Genomic DNA, 22,979 nt, shown 5'->3' with positions numbered 1-22,979 from the left:
CCCGGGATTTACCGCCCTGGTAAAGATTAAACAACTGGAATCTCGCAAAAGTCTTTTTGGATTACCAAGACCTTTTGCAGAGCCTATAAGTCGGAGTTTAGTGCCTGGTTCATTACTTATTACAGCGTTCATCAAAAAGGGCAATCCCGCACTTCTGCTATCCCTCAGATCTTCTTACTTTCACTACAGTAATAAAGTTTAATTCCACCGTTGCAGCTTTCGCATTGAGTTATCGCAAGATATGCAAGTTCGGTTGGGGTTCAGTATTTTGGGGTTGTACTCTAGTGTCTCTAATAGAACGGGGAGGTAATAGAAGGGGGTGTTCATTCCGACCAATTTTCAATAGAAGCGGGTGCTTATAGAAGGGGGTGTTCATGTCGGCAAACTTTCTTTGGAATCAGAGTACCTTTTAGAATGTACTGTCAAAATTTGGTTTCAGTTTCTGGCATAGTTTTAGAGAAAATTGCAATCATACAAAGATAAATCAAATGTACAGCTTCTAACTTCCAACTCAAAAATCATCGGTTTCCTTTGTACGGTTGAGATTTTACAAAAAAACTATGGAAAACAACAAATGATGAAAATCGAATGACTTATTTTGTAAAATTTAATAGAATGGGGTGCTAATAAGCGACAGAGGGAGGGCAAATTCTTCTGAAATTAATACACGGGGGGGGGGCGTCTATTAGATACACTAGAGCAGGGGTTCTTAATTGTTTTGAGATTTTCTCCGGGGGTCACTGAGTTTTTGACTTTTACAAAACTTGTGTCAAAAAAGTTGCACAAAATGAAGTTCAGATCTAATAATTACCATGCTAATTTAGAGATAAGATAGGCAAGCCTATTTTTTCTTGTTAGATTCTATATTAATAAAATAAAATCAATGTAGTGCGCTTATTTTCATGAAATAAGTTTTGGAATTGTGGATGAGAGGAGAGAAAAAGGGAGGACGATGATAACATTTAGGAAAATGTTGCTGCCTTGATGTTAGAAGGATTGGCTCAATATGCAATACCCGACGGATTTACACGCCCAGAATTTAATGATTGCGTTTGTATTCAAAAAGGCCGCCACCATGGTTCGCGGCAAGAAAAGTTCTAGATTATAATAGTATAGGGATGGCCAGAAACTGTATCTAAAATGGAATTCGACGGGAGAAAAGCCAGCGTTTCCATAGTTTTACCTATTTTAATGTTGACATTTGAAGAAAGGGTCTTCCAAAGTTTTAGAATTAGAATTAGCATAACAGCCAATAATCAACTTTTTTACAAATGATTGACACCAAAATAAAATGGAGAGAAAAAATAATTAAAAAACAATAAAGAATTAAATGAACTTGGCAATAAAGAATAAGCCAGTGCCCTACTAGTGCACACACGCTGACTCGTACACATACACTAATAAGCATGAACTTCATGAACTGAAGATTAAGTCTGGCCTTGGGGCTGGGATCTCAGAAAGTTGAGGAAGGGGTAAGGTAATGGTGAGTTTATCGACAACCTATTGAATTCAATGAAAGCAGTAAAATAGTTTCCTATAAAACGTTTAAATGATTAAATAAAGCATTTCCTATATACGGACCTTCCTTTCCGACCAATTACTGGTCAATGGGACGCACATTTCCATTTACTGCAGAGGAAAAAATTATCAGAGCAGTCCAAATGCAAAACTTAATCGAATTCAAAATATTCAAAGTGGAAGCCAAAAATATTTTTTTAGATAAAGCGCTCGGCGGGCCGGATAAAAACTTGCCGCGGGCCGTAGTTTAAGAATGGCAATGCCACTGTGCGAATGCCACTGCGATGGCGCTATTTTCTCCAACTTGCGCATTGATGAACAGCGAAGTAACAGTGATGAGAGAATGTACAGTCAAGGAATGCGAACAGTTAGACGAAAATTAATATTTAATTTTATTTTGTGTTACCTGGCCTGTGATTTCATCGTGAGCTGCAATAGTAGTAGCCCAAACTCATTGTAAAATAACAATAGTTTCTCTTTATAAGTGAAAACATCGGAACAGTTTGTTAAAACGCAGTTGTGTTGGAAGGCCTAAACACAAGAACCTTATTAGACAAAGATATTTGGGTTATATTTTTCATACAGATAGAGACAATGGAGGGAAATCTCGGCAGTTCAGACACACCTTATGGATATGAAGAAACATTGGTAGGTTTGCCTCGGATTTTTGTTCATTTTATTTTGCTTCTTCCCGAATAACTAAGTAGGCTCTGGTGTGCCAAGTAAGTGGAGCCATAAACAAATATGTACCGCTGAGCTGACATTGGACCTTTATCCTATTAGTCTCACCGTGACTGTTCATTTTCATTCCAAATTAATAAAGCTATTTCATTCTGTGAAAAATCTTTTAATTTGCTGGCTAATATAAAAAAGGGGCGTTTTTCTTACTTGATGGTATGCTATTTATCAATTTGTTTCTCTATCTTAGCTGACCACATTTATTTAACAGAATATATCAGTAACCTATTCGTGTTCGTCTTGAAGAAAAGATGGCAAAAATAGTACAGCAGTATTTCAAAAAGTCTTCAATTTGAGAGCATTTTTTCACAGATGAAAGTGTTAAGATATGATAACAGTTCTAAGCCATTTTAAAAGCAATTAAGAAAGCAACTAGCCTACAATAAATACCACTGAAACATCACTAATTTAATACTGGAACTATCAATATCAAGGTGAGGCAGGTTTGGTCAGTCACTCTGACTGTTTGTGCCCCCAACTTACAAAGAGTGTACCTTCCAATGCAACTTCTTTTATCATAAGACCCTCAACCTCTGGAAATAATGTTTAGGGCCAGCTTGCAAAGGATGACTGATCCTGAGACAATACTGGGGCAGGCGCTGATCTAGACCGGTTGCACAGGTTTCAGAAAGCCAGTTAAATTCTCAGAGCTATGATTCTCTGTGATATGTATCTTGAATTTTTATCAAAATTTCAATTGTGACTATTGCTGCATATCTCCCTGTCTGACTACAGTCCACGTGCTTACAATCTGAATTGAATCCCCCCCCCCCCCTCCTCTATAATTGCTCAATTTTGTTCTGACAAAGTTCCCAGCATTATAATTCGTCTTTTCTCCCTAAGTATTCAAGGAATTCAAAATTGAGGAAATCAGTCAACACTTGAAATGGCAGTTTGGAGTATGCTATCTATGCTCCAAAATTGAAACCGGTTGCTATTGTGTAAAAACTGATGCCCATATGTTTCCCTTATGCAAAAAAACTAGTGGTTAAAAAGCATATTTGATATCAATATCCATAGCTTGAAAATATTGACACTCTGAGACAAAATGAAAACAAATGGAATATGGATGCAAATGAGAATCTGAGTTCTTGGATTCTTGTATTAGACTTTCTTTCTCAGAAAATTTATGAAAATTAGAATCAAAGTTGCAAGAATAGGATCAAAGACCAATCTCAACAGAGTATAATTTTGACAGTTCAGATAAAGGGATGGCAAATTAATCAGAACTTACTGACCTCATAAATTTTAATTATCAGTGCATCTTCAAGCAACATTCATGTACCATTGACACACAGGGCTGTAACAAGGTAAAACACCCCAAAACCGGTCAAAATTTTGGCTAGATCTGCACCTGCTGGGGGCACCAACAGCTTTGTGCCAGATATGCAGATACACAAAAATCATCTGCAAATGCCAGGTGTGCCAGAAATTTTTCCAGCACATAATTTAACAGACCTAGTTTGTAGGTGCACCATTATCCTTTCATGTCTGAATCTTGGGTGTGCCATTGCCCCAATATTCAAACTGGGTTTAGGATATCTTAGCAAAAACATTGTATGTCTTGAGACTAATTGCAAAGTGCCTTCTGGTGCAAATATGAAGAAGCCTTGCATGGCAGTGTCTTGGTGTATATGGCTGTTGGATGTTAATAATTATTTTCTGCATTTATATTTGTTTTTTTTTAATATTATATTTTCATCTGATTCTAGATGCATGGAAGATTCACTTCAAATCTAAGTGAGTTTGCACATGATTATGCAAAAAAGCTAAAATATCAAATCGAAGAAGAACAACAAAGGGACAGAGATGAAGAAGAGTTCAGGTCTTACAGTGGAGGGTCTACATTTTCCTGGCAGATTAAATGTATGTTCAAGCAACACCTTAGTGTTATTTTCTGACTTAAGTTTAATTCTGTTGCTGAAAGCTCAATTGATTAAGAGAGTGATGTATTTTGATAAAAAAATTTAGATTAGTTTACTTCAAAACAACTTTTCTTGATGTTAAAGTAGCAGGATTTCATGTAATTATTATCCTGGAAAAGGGCTTTAAAATTCCAGTAAAATCACATTAAGAATTGCCACTGACTGATCTCAATATTGACTTCTGAGATTTTTTAAAATAATCTGATGATACATTTTGTAATGCTTCTTATGATATTGTTCCTAAAGCATGACATAATGTTATCACAAAGGATATAACTATTCTGCCTTTCTATTATTAACTTTTTAATTCTCAAATGAATCCATCAGTGAATTACAATAAATACAAACTATATACTTTGTGAAAATATTCATCAATATATTCTATGGTTTTTTTTTAATTTTCAGAATTTTATTGTGAGCTATAAATACAGGGCTTTTACGTTTAGAAATTAATACAAACTCAAGTGATAACAGCAGAGTGCGCAAAACAAATTCTCTTGATAACACAGAACAATAAAAGTTTTTCCTATTGAAACACTAAACTTGACAAGGATATGAAAACGGGCAAAAATAGAGTAATGGGGGAACTTTTGTTTTGATTTTGACCAAAATGGTGTGGGTCGGAGCAGTGGGACCAGTTCAAGAAAATATAGTAACGTAAATCCTTGAATTGGCCCCCCCTTAAACAAGCCCCCACCCTAAAACTACAAAGTTTCAATAAGCCCCCCTCAAATAAGGGCGTTTTTTAAATTAAAACATCAAATTTTTATTTTTGGTAAGAATTGATTAAATGCTCATAAAGAAATTCCTTCTAAAATAAACGAGGTCTTTCAATAATGTCTTCTTGATATCTACAATAATTTTATAAGCCCCCCCCCTCGTATAAGCCCCCCCCTCAAATAAGACCCCATCCAAAAATATAAAAAATATATAAGCCCCCAGGGGGCTAACTCAAGGATTTACGGTAATGGAACGATTGGAAAATGAAGACATAAAAAAATGGAATAATTGGAACAAGGATCCGTATTTACCGGGCGCACAGCTAATTCCTCCTAAAGGGAAATTGAATGCATGCCTGTGCACTCACGGGCTGAAACGCACCTCCCCCTCCCCACTGTCAGCCCTGTAAAGCTTGAAACATCATCATACAGTTCTATCAATGATCAAAATTATATTATATTTATAATTTATAATATGTCACAACCCATATGGGTTTTTTATTTTATAAAAGCAGTATTAAAATATTAATGAAAATTACTGCTTACCCGTCTATCATAAAGTGCTCAATGTCAAATAGGCAGAGCTATACATGCTATATTATAACAATGATAATAATACAATAATTCATTTATTTATAGTAGGCCTTGTTTACGGTAGTAGCTAAAAGGTAAGCTAATTAAAGCCCACTATATATGCAGGCACCATGGAGCAGAGGGGGCTAGGGGGCTTTAGCCCCGAACTTTTGTAAAAAAGGCCAAATATCAAGTAACAATCTACCAGTAAAACCTCTTTTTATATGGTTTTAGCCCCTCTCCCACTTTTTTAAACCCCCCACTTTTCTGAATGCATGTCCCTGATATGATGTATAGGACAGGACTGTTCTAAGTTGTGACTCCGTGTTTCACACTTGATGTGATCATCAGGCAGATGTTCTGATGATTCCATCAAGCATGAATCTCAGAGTAGCAACTTAGAGTTTTCCTGTTTTATAAACCAAGTATCATGTTGCAACATTATGTACTATGTTAAAGGTCTAAATGATAAAAATAATTTTTTCAGTTGAATTCACATTCTCTTTCAGACTATTGGAGGCGTTTCTTGACAGTGCTTGCAAATGACTATAGTTTTCTGTTTATTCTTGGTGTCTTAATGGCATTGATAAGTTTCATGCTGGATTACTTTATCGAGAAATGTCAAATGGGTAAGATCTTTATGCAGTCTTTTTTTATGCTATACTGTCTTCCTTGTTTGATGCTTGTAGCCACATGCAATGCAGATGTCCAGGACAATACATAAATAGAGTTGCAAATATTATCTATAATAAGTGAGGTGTAGCTTTGTCTGGTAATAAGTGTTAGAATTTCAGTATCTCAAGGTGATGTGTGAAAATGTGTCAGTATCAAGCTTCTGTTAATACGTTTTATGAATGAAAACTGACAAGTATATACTTATTTTGAAAAAAGATTTTTTTGAAATCCCATGTCACTGGGAGGTGATAAAATCTGAGTAGTTTGAAGTTTATCCCCAGGTATTAAAAATTTGAGAACATGGAAACATTTTCTGACCTATTACAGTAATAATTGTTCTGATTGGTTTCACAAGTTAAAGAAAATTTAATGGTATTGAATCGATTTTTCCAAAATGTTATTACCACCTCCAACAATTTTGATAGGAAGGAAAGAATTTCATCTTTTGTTTATTTTCACATTTGTAAAGAACCAAAATTGTAGATAGGTATGAAGTTTCACACCTGACTGTGGCTTTCAAGAGAAGTAGATTTAGGGCATATTATATATAATGCTTTTAGTCTGGCTAACTGGGGAAATTCTAGCTAATTTTGGCCAAGGCAAACAGGGCATTGAGACTGAATAGTTTTCACATTTGTTTACCACAATAGATTTTAACTTGTAGCCTCTGTTTTTCAGCTCAAATATTGCTTTATCAAATGGTGAAATTTAGTGCACTGTTGCAGTACGTGCTTTGGATTGGCTTTCCACTACTTCTGATTACCTTTTCAGTTGGTTTTGTTCATCTTGTGTCTCCACATGCAATTGGTGAGTGCAAAGACATTTGTCTGTAGTGGAGTCATTTAAGTTATTTATGTTTAAAAAAAATTTCTTTGGTTACATCCATGGTATGTATTCAAAGTATAAAATGTGTCAAAGTGCTGTGAAATTCAAAAGTTATTATTTGTAATTATCTTGCTTTTTAAGTTTGATTATTTGCACAGAAGTAAGCACTGCACAACATATGGGTAAATATTAAGCAAGAATTATAAGGTCATGTATATTTTGTTAGCAAATGATAAAGCCCATTAAGCTCAATCATTAACCTGTAAGTTAAAAAGGTAAAATGCTTAAATTGCTCGATTTGCTTCTTTCAAACCTGGTGTAGTTTAAGCCAAGCTGCTATCAATAAACAATTGAAATCAAAAGAATCAAGAGAATACCAATATTGCCAGAACAGATAATATTGAGCTCAAGAGACTAAATGATATCCGCATAAATTTGCCATCCTTGCTAAAAGACTTTATTTTTTTGTACTTTTAAGGCTCTGGAATCCCAGAAATGAAAGTTATCTTGAGAGGAACAGTACTGAGGAGATACCTCTCTTTTCCTACTTTCATATCAAAAACAGTAAGTAAATTTTTAATTTTTAATGAAATATTTTTAACTTCAATATCATTAATATGTATACAGATATAGATTCCCATGCACCGTTTGGTCAAAATCTAGCACTACTATGAGTAGAAAATGTAAGTGTCTCATAAAAGAGAAGTATCATTGTTAAGTATCTCATTGGTTTGTTCATCTTTCCTTTTTCAATCTTATGCCACATTTATTTGGTATCAAATAATGCCATAAACCCAGACTAAGTATTTTTATCACTTTGGTTAGCTAGATTTTCTGTATAGATTTATTTTGGTTTGGAGCTTTTTTGGCTTTTTCTGATAAGAAATATTTCAAAGATTTTTTGCTTCATATCTCAATCCCTTTTATGAAAAAATTTTGTAGGTTGGACTTATATCAGCTCTTGGTAGTGGAATACCAATTGGGAAAGAGGTATAAACCATCCTTCTCTTTTGCATGACTAAAATTTAAACTAGGCGCAAATATGTATGTCTAATTTTTTTGCCTGATTTTGCTGCTTATGTGACCGAGATTATCTTGAGCTAGAGCTTCAGTTGAAAGTTAACCCCACTTTAAAAATTTTGACTTTTTCAGTTCATTGTAGTCTTAGGATTGGACGGCTTAATGGAAACTTATGATTTGAGCTAAGCTATTATCTGAGAAGGAGACTTTGTTTGATCAGCAACAGAGAAACTTATTAGTTCTTTTAAAATTATTTCATTGTTTTGCAACATGTACAATTTCACTGAAGAAAAATTTTTCACCATTCTTCAAACTTTTTAATTGTCTTTGGGTGGCTCTTGTCCCTTTCCTCATGCTTTCGGTTAAAGGTTGCTAGTTTCTGAGTCAGAAAAAGCATGTGAGTTAAAGTTGATAGAATATTGTATTTTTGCTATGCTGTGGTCAAACTTTTGTTATGCCTGTCAATTTACACTTTTTAGGGTCCATTTGTCCATATCTCAAGCATGGTTGCTAGAATGCTTAGCAAGTTCATCAAAGCTTTCCATGGAATTTATGTGGTAAGATCCTATTATTTTGACTCAAGAAATTCGTGCCAACATTGATTGTTTTTATCCACTGTAACAGGTAGATTGTTACATATTTGGTTGGCACACATTGAATTTGTTTTGCACAAGGACCTTTAATGATATTCCAAATATTTCTTGATATCATGATCAAGTATTAAGATATTTTGATTAAGTATTAAGTACACTGTTGTTTTTTTAAGTTGTAGTAGACTCAAAGATCAAACAATATTGAGAACTGATTCTGATTTAAATTTAGAATGAATCTAGGAACACTGACATGCTGGCTTGCGCATGCGCTGTTGGAGTGTCAAGCAGTTTCGCTGCTCCCATCGGAGGTAAGTTCATTTTAACAACAAAGTTTTTTGTCGTATTTGAAAGGAAATTGCCCAGTGAACATCCTCTAGATTACATCTCTACCTCTGGCTTGAAATCATTTTGCAACAATGAATGCCAATTCTATGTTTTCGCATTACCTAGATATGTTCCTTAAAAGAAATTGCTGAAAATAAGTCTCCATGCATCATTGTATTTGAAAAGTATCGTTGAAATGATCCCACTTGTTTGTCAGTTACATGGAGAAAACTGCCTGTCTGATCTCATGGCTCTTATCTTGAGTAAAATCGGATACAATATTTCTTTATTACGGTTCATGTCTTCGATGTTTCCCACTATCAAAATAGTAAGTTTTGTTGTCCTTAACATCCCATTACGATCAAAATAAGAAGAAATAGATTTTGGGACAGTTTTTATCAGAGTAGTTTGTTAGTCGTTTTCTCACTTTGCTCTAACACACCTCTGTCAATGTGAGCATATTTCTAACTTTGAAAGCGACGATAGATCTTACAAGAAATCCTTACAAACAATTACCAAACAAAAATCCTGACCAGGAATGTATATTTTTCAATTCACAATATATGATTTTATTGTGAACTAATGTGAACTTTTTACTAAGCGGCAATATATATATTACAAGATCACTATAATCTCAGAAAACAACCTTTATTTTCAATTCATCGAGCTATGGTTTTTCCTTTTGACAGGAGTTTTATTCAGCATCGAAGTAACATCGATGTATTTTGCTGTCAGAAATTATTGGCGTGGATTTTTCGCTGCTGTTTGTGGTGCATTTATGTTTCGTCTACTCGCAGTTTTGGACAGTAGTGAAGGTTTGTTATTGTGTATGCTGTTCAATGCCACATTCATTGTTAAAGCGAGCGAGACAGTATAATACTTTCAAATGATAATAAAAGTCAGCTTCAAAGACAAGATAACAGCCTGTAACTATCCAATCTCCTTGAAAAGACTCAATGATAAAATGTACTGCTCAACTCAAAAGATATTGCCTTTGGTAAAAAGCTACTTATTAAAAAGGTGTAATGAAAAGCTTTTGATTTCTGATCAAGAAATTAGCACAAGAAGTTTCAAAAGTAACGTTAATGGGTGCCTGGTAAGAGATAATTTCATAAATGGAAGGATATCGTCGTACTGTGGTCAAGTCTGTTGGTTGTTGTGCGTGTTGGGCGGTATTCGCTTGAAATTTCGTCGTAAATCTTGATCGTTGAACGTGCACAGCCCGACTTTTGAACTTCGATATCTGATACCCATTTTGTCAATGTATCATTTTTTTAGTTTTGGTGCAGTATTTGTTAACTTTTTTGAGCGTATTTCTAATGAACTTTCTCTCTTAATTCTATGACGAATAAGAAAGCTGTCTTATCTTTTCTAGAAACAATCACTGCGTTGTTCAAAACCAGGTTTAGAATCGATTTTCCATTTGATGTTCAAGAATTTGTTGCTTTCGGCTTCATTGGGTATGTTTCAGGGCAAAGTTTTTGGCACAATTTTCTATCCTCAAAATCCCGTCAATTTTTTTGTTGTTTTTGCATTTAACGCTGGATTTAACCTGATATCTGACCTCTTGTAAATGTAAAATCTGAAGTGATTGATGTCAAATTTATTGTTTATTTATGCTAGTCACCCTACAATCAACTTTATAAAACTTTATATTTTATAGAACTCTAAGGTTTTTACTTGTTAAGTAGATCTCTCAGAAACTAATATTTTAGAGCCAACTTTATTTTACAATTGATGATATTCGTACCAATCATTATTTTTAAATATATAATGAAAATTGCTGTACCACTAAGTATCTCGTAATATTGGCTTCCTACGCCTTGTCTAAGACTCACAACTCCACTTTTATTTTAGACTTACGTGCGGTCTGGCTGGTGCTTTGTTCGTCTACACTCACCGCAAAATTGTCGATTTTCATCAACATCACAAGCAAAACAGATTGAACAGATTTTTAGAGAAGAGGTAGTTTTCTCAGAAGAGCTCTATGATTTTTTCTGTTTACCTGAATAGGCTAGTTGTTTAAACTAATTTCATTGGAATATTCTGTCTACATCTTGTTTACACGTCTACCAATAAAATTTTAAAGCATAAAGACGTAAACAACGTTTTAATATATTTGTAGGTTTATCAAATAAATATCAGATAGCACCAGAGAAATTGGGAAAATGTGAAGATGCTTTATTATCGATTACCAGTTATGAAAATTACTGTTTACCGGCCTGTCATAAAGTGCCTGATACCGTATAGGCAGAGCCATGCACGATATTTGATGTATAGGACAGGTCGGTTCTAAGTTGCTACTTCGATTTTCACGTTAATGCGATGAAAGGCAATTGTTCCTACATCAATTGTCCGTTATGTTACACATTCACTTCTCTCAGTGGATATGTGTCACAAACCAAAGAAGCATAACTATTTATACATATTTCTTATAAAATCATGGATATTTATTGAGGCTATTAACGTTAGTCTGGCACGAAGGGGGTTTATTACAGTCGGCGTTTGGCTGAAGTTGCTCTAAAAGTTACAAAAATTTCAAGCTAGAATAACAAACATACTGTTATTGAGTTGTCTCTATACCCATCATAATGAAGTTAGAAATAAATCGTTTTCTTGGCTCCAGCTTAGATAGCCCGGTATTGTGTTGCCTAATGATAGCATTAATCGTGAAACTCAGAGTTCCAACTTAGAACTGTCGTGTGCTATCCACTAAAGCTTGTACCGCTCTGGTATGACAGACCGGCCTTACAGTTTTCACCATTTACACTGTCTGCATATAATTTTATTTCATGGCATTGCCCTACCCAAACTTGTTGCCTGTCCCTGTCCACATAAAAAGGTCTTGGTAGGTCAGTAATTGGTCATTTGATCGGTACTATGTTGTCATGCCATATCGCTCTACATTAACCTTTGCTTCGCTTTTTAGCCGATTTATTTATCCTGCTATGATTGTCCTTATTGTATCGACGTTGTCATTTCCAAAAGGATCTGGTCAGTTCGTGGCAGGACAGGTTGGTTTTCTTTAGCAACTGAAAATTCACTGCACCTTTCTTTTGTTCGTGATGAAAACCGTAGATCCTGCATTTCAGAAGACTTATTTTACTCAAATCCTCCCTTTAAACCAAGAATCTTGCAGTAATTAAACTTTTTTTATTATTGTACCAAGAAGTAAATTTAGTAGCAATATATCAAACGTAAGAACTTTTTAATTTGATAATATGCAATATACTTTTGCTTTTTTGCTATTTTAGAATTGTTTACGCTTGTGATGCTAATTCACCTATTAATGTATAACTGAGAAACGGACACTGCTAAAATATGTTTTAATTTTAGCTTTTTGTCAAAGATGCTTTAGCGAAGAGTTATGTAGGGAACAAGGCCAGGCTTTTTCGGTTGTCCTAATCTTTGTTATGTAAAGCACTTAATGCAAGGTAAAGGGATTTCTTGAAAGCATAATCAATACAGAACTTTTTTATTTGTTTGTTCAATATTGGTCTTTGTCACCATAGCTTACTGCAAAAGAAGCTTTATATGAGCTGTTTTCAAATACAACTTGGTCAGCTCAGGATCCCTCTCCAGCTTCAATGGAAGTGTTACGTCACTGGCAAACAGCGTACACTAGCATTTACGTCACACTGACTGTATTTGTCATCAGCAAGGTTCGTAATCATGACCTTGAATATCTGTAGTTTCTTGCCAACTTTCAAAATGCTTGCATAGCATTGGGTCTTATCAATATTCCACTTCTATCATGTTCATTTTCCTTCCATTTGTAACTATCCCTTGACCAAATACTTTTGAGACTTCAATCTGAATCTCCATAATGAAAGGTGACTCTTACAAGTGAGATCTTGGATCCATTCCTCCTCAAAAAGCACGGACTCATTTTCAATGAATTTGGTCTTAAAGGAAAGACAAGAACCTAAAAATAACATCAAATGAAATGAGAATATTTCCAAAGGAAAATAATAGTGTTATTTCGCAAATCTTGAGATACACCTTTTCTTACATTTCTTTGTTCTTTGTAGACAAGAATTCTCGTATTAAATCTTCTATACGCTCAGATTGGTCAGCTGAGACATCATAATATGCGAGACAGGTTATAATTTTTGGTGCAGTACTAACGTACATGCATTTATTTTAATTTCAGTTCATTTTGACGGCCGTTTGCGTGGCACTGCCTGTCCCTGCTGGCGTATTTTTTCCTGTTTTCATAATTGGTATGCATCAATTCACCACATCTCCTGCATATTTACCATGACTTTGTTTGGGACGTAATCACACCTCTCTTCCTCTCTTCCCATTTCCGTCTCTTTATATTCAAGCTAAGACAAAGAACTGAATTTTACCAGTTATTTACATACCGGGCTCCCAAATTTTGTAATGTGATGTGAAATTTTCCTTTTGTTTTACTGTCTGAAGCACACAGCGTCTAAAGTGAATCTTTTTCACAAAATACTGCTTTGGGTGGTAAGAGAGACATAGACTAGGTGTAGGGCTGCTGAATAAGTTTTTAAGACTGTAACTTCTTATGGTTGTAGCTCCTTCGAATATGCATCAAGCATTTTAAAAAACCTTGATCTAAATATTGTTTTAGGTACCATTTTGAATAATATAAAATAGAATAAGAGGAAATGATTATACTAAACTGCGGGGCTACTTCCTATGTTTACCCCATCGCTACTCTGGTTAGTTGTTTTTGATGAATGAAAATATCTCCTTAAGGAGCTGCATATGGCCGTCTTGTTGGCGAATGCATGGCAACATGGTTTCCAAACGGTGTGAATACACCCATTGTCCCTGGTGGCTATGCAGTTGTAGGTAAGTTCATGAAGAATTTTGTGACAAATTCTGTCACTTATCGCGAAGTTTATATTAAAAGCTGCAAAAGAGTCTTTATGTATTTAAGCTATTGTTTCAAAACCAGGGAAAATATATTTCTGAAAGTCGTTACTTATCTCGTTGTTTAGTCAGTGCAAATGGTCGTTGTTGCGGAGAAGTGTCTAGATCTTTATTGTTTAAGGCTAGCATTCCATCCATTGTCTGAATCAATGATAATTTGCATCTTATGAACATGCGCATTAGGACGATTTTCGAAGCGTTTGATCTAAACTACATTATATAGAGTGTGAGTGAGGACGTGTTTCATTCTCCCGCTCTTCATGACACCATTATCTCTAAATTTTGTTCATTTTTTGATTTGAGATTGCTTATTCCCATAAGAACCACGAATGTTTCTATCTCACAATGCATTATGCGATGTGAAATGAACGTAATTGATTTAAACTGTGCATGTGCAACTGAGGCAAAGTTTTGAAGGCTAGCACGTTGGCTTTGATAATTTCATGATAAATGAAGACTCTTTGTTACAGCTCATCATTTCGGGGTGTATGTTTGACAATGAACCAAGTGGCTGGTGCCTTCAAATCATCTGTTTAAGACTTTTAGTTCCTTGAAAAATAACTATAATGTCAGTTTATTAAAGCATCGTATTTTTCTCCCAAGGCGCCGCGGCAATGGCAGCAGCCGTTACTCACACCATCTCAACGTCAGTTATTGTGTTCGAACTTACTGGGCAGATTACTCACATTTTACCTGTTATGGTGAGTTATAGCCATTTGAAAATAATCACTTGTTTATTGTCTACCTTGAGGCTTACATCGTTAAGAGTTTATCCGAAGCTTTGTACTCCGAGTGTCAGACAAAAGATGTTTGAAAATGTCCCATCACTTAGTTTTCATCTTTGTTTTGCATCGCTTCACACATCTAACATGTTATTTTTTGTCATTTTTAAAAGACAAACTCATATTGTGAAGGAGTTTGAACGGTAAACTAAAACATTCCGTGCAAAACTCACTACTGTTTGGCCTCCTCGAATCTTACTTGCTTAATTGAGCCGTCTTTCCATGGCCTTAACTTTCTGCATTTTTCTGTAAAAAGTAAATAAGCAATTTAAATGCATGCAACTTTCACTGTTCCTACTTCTATTGTACCCATCAACGCCAGTTTGCAAATATTACAAATACTCACCAAAGCAATCGTTTTTATTACTGGTGCTTGTCCCACCTTTTCAAACTTATGTCTTAAGCTGTGAATGCTGCCTTTTATGTGGTCATTTGAGTAATTTTTGCAAAACTCTTTTCCTACTTGCTTTGTATTTCAATTTAACACTTGGTAATAAAGTCATGTATGTTTGTTGTAATTATCCCTATTTTCTCCTAGATTGCTGTCTTGATTGCAAATGCTGTTGTTCAGCAACTGCAGCCAAGTATATATGATAGCATAATTGAGATAAAGAAGTTGCCATATTTACCAGACATTTCACGGCCTGGGTAAGACAGGTTTGCATTTCACCACTGCTCTAAGCTCAAGCATTTTTCTTGTGCAGACATTTTAGCATTTGCTAACGTGAAAATATTTCTACTATTTTCGATCTGAAATGTTGTTGTCGCGAAATGGTGTTTAATATTTCTCTGGATGTTTGTAGATTGTGATTTTTCTTGAATTCCTGTTTTTGTTGATTATACTTGTATTCGAGAATAAAAAATCCGGCATTTTGTTTTCAATGCAAGATCCAATTACTTTGATCAAGACTAAAAGATTTCCTGAATATTTTTTCTAAATTTGTTTTGGTCAGAGTTGATCTGATGTATCTACTATTTATATTATGCTTATCTTGCCGTTCATCGATTAGTTAACTGGTTGTCTGTTTTGTGACAGATACATAATCAATGTTGGCGATATCATGGATACCAGGCTTTTCTACATCACCACCAAAAGTTCATATCTTCATTTGAAAAATCTTCTTCGGCGCTCAAATCTTCTCTCGTTTGCAGTTGTCGACAAACCAGGTAAGACTGCTTCAAAGCTCTTAACAATTCGATACCATGCTGCAGTTATATGCCATTAATTCTCATTTAGCAATATTTTCCCTGACTGCTGTGATTTTAACATGCTCTGGCTCGGTTAAACAAGCAGTACTTTCACGTACAAAGTTTCAGAATTGGCGATTAGGATGGATGAGCTGCATTTTTATCTCACCTGCAAGTTCATCATTTATATACAAATATCATTTGCTCTTGTTTTTAGTTTTTTTGTTTAATTGTCGCTATATAAAACTTTTTACAAATTTTTGTTTAATTGTTGCTATACCCATAGAAAATAAATTTCTCAAGTTTGATTAATCTAGTATCTTAAAGTATTTATCCAATATAAAATTTCTAGATTTCTAGATAATTAGAACCAAGTTTTCAGTAAACCGTTTTCTTAATAGAAGGTTTATGAAAAGATAATTGAAGCTTTGCCGTCATCTATGAAGAGGCCTGTTTCTGCGCACAAAATTTCAGAGGGGTGATTATTGCCGTTGTAATTTATTGTGTGAGTGTGTGGTTGTTAAAACCAGAGGCTCATGATTACATACCTGCGTGAGCATTTTTGCTCAGTTGATATCCTAGATTTGGTTCTTCCTTTAAAATCACTCCTATGCTGTGACCAAAATGTTTTTGTAAGGCATGCATACGGTTTAAGCTAAATGAATATGAATCTGTTACATTTTGATTTATAGACCCTTTTTAAGTATTAGAGGAAAGTCAGCCCCCTACCTACATTGTTTTTATGTTTGTAGATTCTATGATGCTCCTTGGAAGCATCAGGCGTATTCATTTAGAGAATTTGCTGGCAAGGCAGTTGTCTAAAGGGCACAAGCAGGATGGTGGGTTAGAGCCAATACGCGAATTGTAAGTAAACTTCAAGAGTTTTCTTTTCGTTATATCACTTGCATATTTGACTCAGAGATAATTTCAAGAATATTCACCAGATGAACGTATTTTGCAACGCAACTCTTTCTCCTGCAGTAACTTCATAGTAAGATCCAATATTGAAATCAATGTTTTGCATTACAACTGGTCACTATTTTACCTTCTCCGCACACACATAAAAGAAAAAATTTGATTAAACAAAGTATATATCAGCAAACATTTATAGACCAGCGGTAAGTTGACATGATTTTTTCTGTACTTAAACGTTAAAGGTTTTCATATATTTAACTCAAAGTTTGTCTCCTCCACAGGAGTAGAGTAAGCTACCGCCCAGGCTCTGACGCAATTGATGTTGTTTTTGAGGAGAAACAGGTGACGAAAATCATGCTTAGTTTAATCTATATATACTTAACCTTTTGACATGCTTGATCTTTCCCTCTAGTATCTTTCCTTCACTTATTTTACAATGCATGTCCAGCATTCATCCGCCCTTTGTTTTGAAAATAAAAGCCAGTTATAAATATTCGCTTTACATTTTGTTGGAACTCAAGTGTACAGAAGAACCCCGAAAATGATCAGAATTGCTACTTCTTGGCCACTTGTTATATATAACCATTGCTGTGTTTAAATATGATATGAAGTTTAGAAAGTATGTACCTCAAATAACCTAGATTGTTTCTGTCGTAAACTTTCCTCGTAAATGTTTTGATCTTTTGCTAAATGGTTTTTTGTAATTAGTTGTTTTAATTCAATTGATTGTATTCCAGATTAACTCAGAAAAAGATCAATTAATGGCAGAATTGGTAAATTTGAAACTGTTGCATAAATTTGAGTTGTTAACATTATGTAACTGGTCATTTTTTAAATAATCATCTAATAATTGATAAAGTTGATGTTAATATCAAATCCTTTTTCAGCAAATCATTGCCAAAGCCACTGTTAAATTATATTAGTGAATATAAATTTCAAGTTTATGTTAATCAATAATTATTTAGCAACTGGGCAGGTCTTCCAGACATAATGTTTTTTGATTCAGTGGTATTTTAGTCAATTTGCTGACAATTGGACTGACATTGTGACCAAGTGAACTGAAAATTTATCAAAAGTGGTATCACCACTACTGAGTTAGAATAAACTTTCTAAACAATCTATCTTTTAAGTATTGTATTCAATATTTGCTGAAGTATCGATAAATTCAATTGAAAAGCAGTAATAATCTTCAAACTTTGCGACCTGACCTTATCTTCAATAATCTGCTGTAAATTTTGCAAATTAATTTACACTAACAGTTTAAACAAAAGTTTAATTTGCAATGGTAAAGATTAATGTTAAACAAAATATACGAAAATTGTTTAAATATTCTTTAATGAAGACATTCAATGATTTTCCGCAAGAATGTTTGCCTGCTATCTAGTGGAATAATATAAAAGCATTTTTAACTATTTAGAGCTTAAAGTATCATCCAGGAAATTGATACATTCTGGTTGACGGTCTCTAATTTTTTTATTTCTGCAGGGTGGAGATACAAAAGTAAGCAAGAAATCCAAAGTTAGCAAGTCATCAGGTATTAATTTGATTTATTGATGCGGTTTTTTTCGTTCATCCTGGATTTTGCTTTTAGAGGCGCTAAAAGATAGATATTCCTTTGGATTAGGAAATATTCTGACAGCGGTTTGCACGAGACTCCGTTGCGTGTTAGTTTATCAGTAATATGTTCCCACCAACCCATTCATTTTGTTAAACTTGAGTGCAAAAGATTTGCATCTAACCTACCTATAAATTGTACCTATAAGTGGTTTGATGGTTAATAGATTTTCAAGCAATATCAAAGTAGAATTTAATAATTTTCTTTTCAGTTATATTGTGTTGTGACTTGGGCGGGACATAGGTGTGTACCACAGAGAGACACATGCTTTCTAACAAGAAGATATATATATATGATTATAAGTGATTATTTATACTCAAGAGAGCGAACCTCTCTTCATGCCTCGTGCATCTAATTCTAATCAATACTGGCGACGGGAGGGCGTAATGCGAAGAAATGCCGGAAATGCCAAATATGGTAAGACCTTCTCACCATGTATCCCGGAGCCCTGGACCAGAATGGAGGTTTTCTGTCTCCTTCGCAATATATTGTATCTCAGAAGGTACCCCTTAATGATTTATAGCGATGGTGATCTTGTTATCTGTCGCAAAAGCAACCTTACAACTCGACATTATATGCAAGATGGGCAGCAGTCACATATTTTATTCTGAAAAATATGACATTAAAGTATTGAGCAAATTACCAATAGTGTTTGTGTAAGATTGGAAGAGAGACAATTTTGTGATTGTGTCTCTTTCTGTTTCCTGTTTAGCTGTCACGACACTTCAAAAGCTTTTCACCCACACTAGCACTGAACTTTCTGAGGTATGCTACAATTTTTAATTTATCATCCAAATTTTCAAAATAGAAGTTAGGAAAAAGCAATGAAAATAAACAGAAAAGCAATTGTACAATTTAATAGGAGAACTAACTGGATATTTTATTTTTGCATTCTGGTATCGTGTTTCATTAATATTTAAAAGCCAATGATTTTTTCTTAATTTCTAGTTGAACAAAACAATTTAATTGATTTCTTAATAAAATTTTGGCGTTTCCTTATTTTAGGCTGCGACATCATCAGGGGAATTCGGTGCAGATGCATATGTGAGTATAGATTGTGTGAAAATGATTTTTAAAAGTCAATAAGTTATGTTTTTTCGTATTCAATGCGGAGCTTTACCGATATTTAAGGTAAAAATTTGTTTTTGTACTGAGCTTAACCCAACACACTACATGTGATGATGGTGCTTGGAAATGGAATCATTTGCAAGTGATACAAATCACTCATTGTGTACACTCACATTAATTTTTTCTATAGGGAAACAAAATAAATTCATTCTTCTCTGTAAATTAATGTTGGTTGCTTTTAGTCGATATTTCGGATTGGTTTATTGCTTTAGAAATTCCTTTACAGTTTTTAATGAACTTTTTCCCTTCCTTTATGTATCTCAGCAGATACCTTCAATAGTATTTCTCTTTTCAGTGTCCTGCATGGGAAATGGAGCTTCTTCACGAGGAAATTGATTTCTCCAGTACCCAGATAGATCCAGCACCTTTTCAGCTGGTTGAACAAACATCGCTTTACAAGGTCATAATGATAGTTTATCTTTTGATGTTCTCGCCTTAATCTCGACAAGCTCTTACGGCTGTTTCTCAACACTAAAAGAAATAGTTTGTCACCCTCTACACAGTTCAGTGCAGGCATTGTCTTTCAGAACTACGATGACTTTCTTCAACTGGGGAATAAATGTTGATTTGTACATAATTTGATAGCAAGAAACTATCATAAGGCTCAAATATGCAGATTTCTGATTTTTTTGTGATTTTATTTTATGTTGATGTGTAGAGTTTTAAATTGTGATGTTATTGGAATCTATTTTTGAAATTTGTTTACTACCGTCCACAAAACCTGAAATATCATCATGCAAATAGATTAAGTATGTCAAAAATTAAGCGAGATTTGATCAATAATAGATTTTAACTTTGCTAACGGATTATTGTTAATTTTGACTTTGTTCGTAATATTTGAACTGATACCACATTGAAGTTATTTGATGGGGAAATAGCCTGTGCTTATGAGGCTGTAACTCAGCCAAATGGCAACAAATGTAGCTTATTTTACATATTTCAAAATATTTCATTATGGTTTCTCAGGTAACGTGATCCGAATTCAAACTTCTAAAAAGACTTTTATGACGTCATCGCATTAGAACATTTGCTTATTACTGTTTACTTCAAATTTTTAGGCACATAAACTATTTTGTTTGCTGAATTTATCTCAAGCGTATGTAACATTACTTGGTAGACTCATTGGAGTTGTCACACTGCAAGAGGTAATTTCGCCATGTTATTCTTCATTGATTCTTGAAATACTTCTTTTGTCACGTGGAAATATTAAAAGCCTGCTACCCTATTTTCCCATTTCCAACAGTTATATTTGATTTTTGAAGCAGTTAATCTACAACTTAGTTTAGCCCTTGACTTATTTCTGGATGGCGTTAAATGGGAAGCTCTTTCGGTACTAAATTTAGTTAGGAAATGATCCGTGATTTAATTGCCATAGACCAAAAGCATCATCCTGAATTTCCGTAGGCCACAGCAAATAGCTCCTTTTAGAAACAAAAAATTTTAATTTTCTATGGCTGTCTGTTAATGTTTACTGCTATTTATGGCGCTATTATTGGATGACCTTTGATTTGTTGTATTTATGTCAAAGGTATTTTTGACCAAAATTTGGGAATCATTAACTTGTGAATCTCTCTAAGAGACTGAAAAGCTAAAAAATTGAAGACATCTGATTCATCAACTAATTCATCAAGACAGGGCCAGGAATGATTGAAAGGTAGAAAAAAAGAGTTTAACAAAAAAATTATCTTTGCAGCTAAGGCTTGCGATTCAGAATGAAAACTTCTTTTTGGAGAGGCGAAAGCTAAGACGACAGAAGTCCTTTCAAGTACCTCATGTTGATTCAGAGACTGAGAATCCATCACAAGATTCACCACGCCTACCATCCGAATCTGAACCGTAATCCAAGTATGTTAATCTAGTTAGAAATTTTACATTTTTGCAATTTTTTGTTATTTTTGTATCAAAAATTAAGCAACTAATGTCCTTGGGCTAATTATTAGGGTTTCACCCAGTTCGCTACTCAGTTTGATAACTTTTTGTTACCTTTGTCCTGACATATCTTGAAATATGAATTATTCATTTTTGTGGTTCATATTTTAAATTCTAAACATACTAATATTCCTTAAATGTTTTGTTATATTTTGGTTATATTTGGTTAAATTGTGTAAATATTAGTGACTGATTTTCGAAATTTAAATTTGCCGGTAGATAGATAGTTTCAACTGACAATAAAATCTTCAATATAATTTAGAAATTGAAAAATTCTATAATCTCCTTTTTCCACTATTAATGTTCTTGAAACCATACATAGAAATGCATTGCTCTTGGTTATTAGCATGTTTAGCCCCCCCCCCCGATAACCACCCCCCAAAATAGAATGTTTTAGTTCCCTCAATCTGTGCCCCCTCTCAAAAATGTTATAGCTCCCTCAATCTGTATTATAATACCCGGTCCTTGATACGAGGCGAGTGCTTACAAATATCAACTCAAGTTGCCATACAAATAGCTCGTTTGCAGCTTTTTCCGATTTACAAGTGTTTAACTACTCATTGCCATACTGGCAGAATGACAAAGGAGAAAAAGATAGGATTTCCAACTTTGAATTTAAATTATCTTAACGAACAAAACATGGCGTGGCGCGAAGGCCTTAAACGAACAGCGAAAATCCATAATTAATACAAACATGAGCAGCCTCGTTTCTATGTACACCTGATTGAGGGTTTCCTATTTCAACAACAAGTTCATTTCGTCAATAAATCTTTCTAAACTATCAAGCCAAATGATAAAACAAAGCACAAAAAAATTATTTTCTCCAAAATATTGAAATTTTTGCTTTCTTTGGTGCTCTCTTCGTCAATGTCTCCTTTATTTCAGGCTTTTTTATTAAAAGTGTTTTCAATCAGGGCCTAAAGTGGTTCTTTCTGTTGCATCTCAAATAAGCCCTTATGATGACTTATGAAAACATTGATTGCTTATTATAATTTGGCATGTAAGGATGGATAGGGGCTTTTACCAATTTTTACTTCTAGAGGGGGCTTATTCCCGGGGGGGGGGGCTATACAAGTAGGGGGGCAATTTGAGTATTTTGGGTTTTTGCATAAATATTTTTTTATTTGTTTCATCAAGAGTGTGAATGCCTTGTATTGCTGCAAGTTTTGCTTCACATTTGTTATAGCATATGTGCTGTTGTAGCTTAAAAACTGTTTATTAAGGCTTACAATTAGAAAAGGCCTGGTAGGGCTAAAAATTGCCGCCAGAATGCTGAATTTTAAGAGTTAATATGCCATTAGCAATTGATAGTACTTCTTAATTAGATTTGCAATTATACGAATTCCTTTCTCTTTGCTTGCAATTATATAATTGTAATTAGATTGAGACATTCATTGTTCTTTACAGTTATATCTAACTTATTTTGTGATTTGTTAAATTGATATATCTTATTCAGTACATTTAGAAACGTACATTTGTTAACTATGTAAATGAAGAGTATTCAATAAAAAAAGTTTATGATTTTATATACATAGGTCAGAGCACTCACTTTTTAAGGAAGATATATTCTGTATTTTGGTAAAAACTGTGTATTTCAAAGTGTAGCC

General features: G+C 34.2%; 1 protein-coding gene across 2 annotated transcripts; it reads left to right on the top strand.

The window, feature by feature from the left end:
* The first annotated feature begins 1,807 nt into the window (after positions 1 to 1,807).
* Positions 1,808 to 21,783, top strand: LOC135688129 (chloride channel protein 2). Of its 2 annotated transcripts, XM_065204843.2 has the most exons (27): positions 1,808 to 2,166; positions 3,969 to 4,122; positions 5,983 to 6,102; positions 6,827 to 6,955; positions 7,452 to 7,537; positions 7,916 to 7,963; positions 8,473 to 8,550; positions 8,816 to 8,894; positions 9,600 to 9,725; positions 10,286 to 10,370; positions 10,768 to 10,875; positions 11,840 to 11,924; positions 12,423 to 12,572; positions 13,064 to 13,133; positions 13,639 to 13,734; positions 14,419 to 14,516; positions 15,136 to 15,245; positions 15,634 to 15,764; positions 16,538 to 16,649; positions 16,982 to 17,042; positions 17,438 to 17,473; positions 18,186 to 18,234; positions 19,028 to 19,080; positions 19,321 to 19,359; positions 19,739 to 19,843; positions 20,502 to 20,588; positions 21,137 to 21,783. In XM_065204843.2, the coding sequence occupies exons 1-27, from the start codon at positions 2,113 to 2,115 to the stop codon at positions 21,281 to 21,283; spliced, it is 2,496 nt and encodes an 831-aa protein (XP_065060915.1). In that variant the 5' UTR covers positions 1,808 to 2,112; the 3' UTR covers positions 21,284 to 21,783. The 2 variants fall into 2 exon arrangements, with proteins under 2 accessions (XP_065060915.1, XP_065060916.1); XM_065204844.2 differs by lacking the exon at positions 17,438 to 17,473 and having other exon boundaries at positions 1,810 to 2,166; positions 21,137 to 21,777.
* The last annotated feature ends 1,196 nt before the right edge of the window (positions 21,784 to 22,979 follow it).

Source organism: Rhopilema esculentum, unplaced genomic scaffold, assembly GCF_057945365.1.
Source record: "Rhopilema esculentum isolate cy_ngs unplaced genomic scaffold, ASM5794536v1 HiC_scaffold_36, whole genome shotgun sequence".
Lineage (NCBI taxonomy): Eukaryota > Metazoa > Cnidaria > Scyphozoa > Rhizostomeae > Rhizostomatidae > Rhopilema > Rhopilema esculentum.
This window is presented reverse-complemented; position numbering and strand designations above follow the sequence as displayed.

Excerpts from the sequence above, each read along its gene's own strand:
- LOC135688129 (XM_065204843.2), top strand. The coding sequence starts at position 2,113 with ATGGAGGGAAATCTCGGCAGTTCAGACACACCTTATGGATATGAAGAA. Across the intron at positions 6,103-6,826 it reads TATCGAGAAATGTCAAATGG|CTCAAATATTGCTTTATCAA; the intron begins GTAAGATCTTTA and ends TCTGTTTTTCAG. Across the intron at positions 15,246-15,633 it reads CCAGACATTTCACGGCCTGG|ATACATAATCAATGTTGGCG; the intron begins GTAAGACAGGTT and ends GTTTTGTGACAG.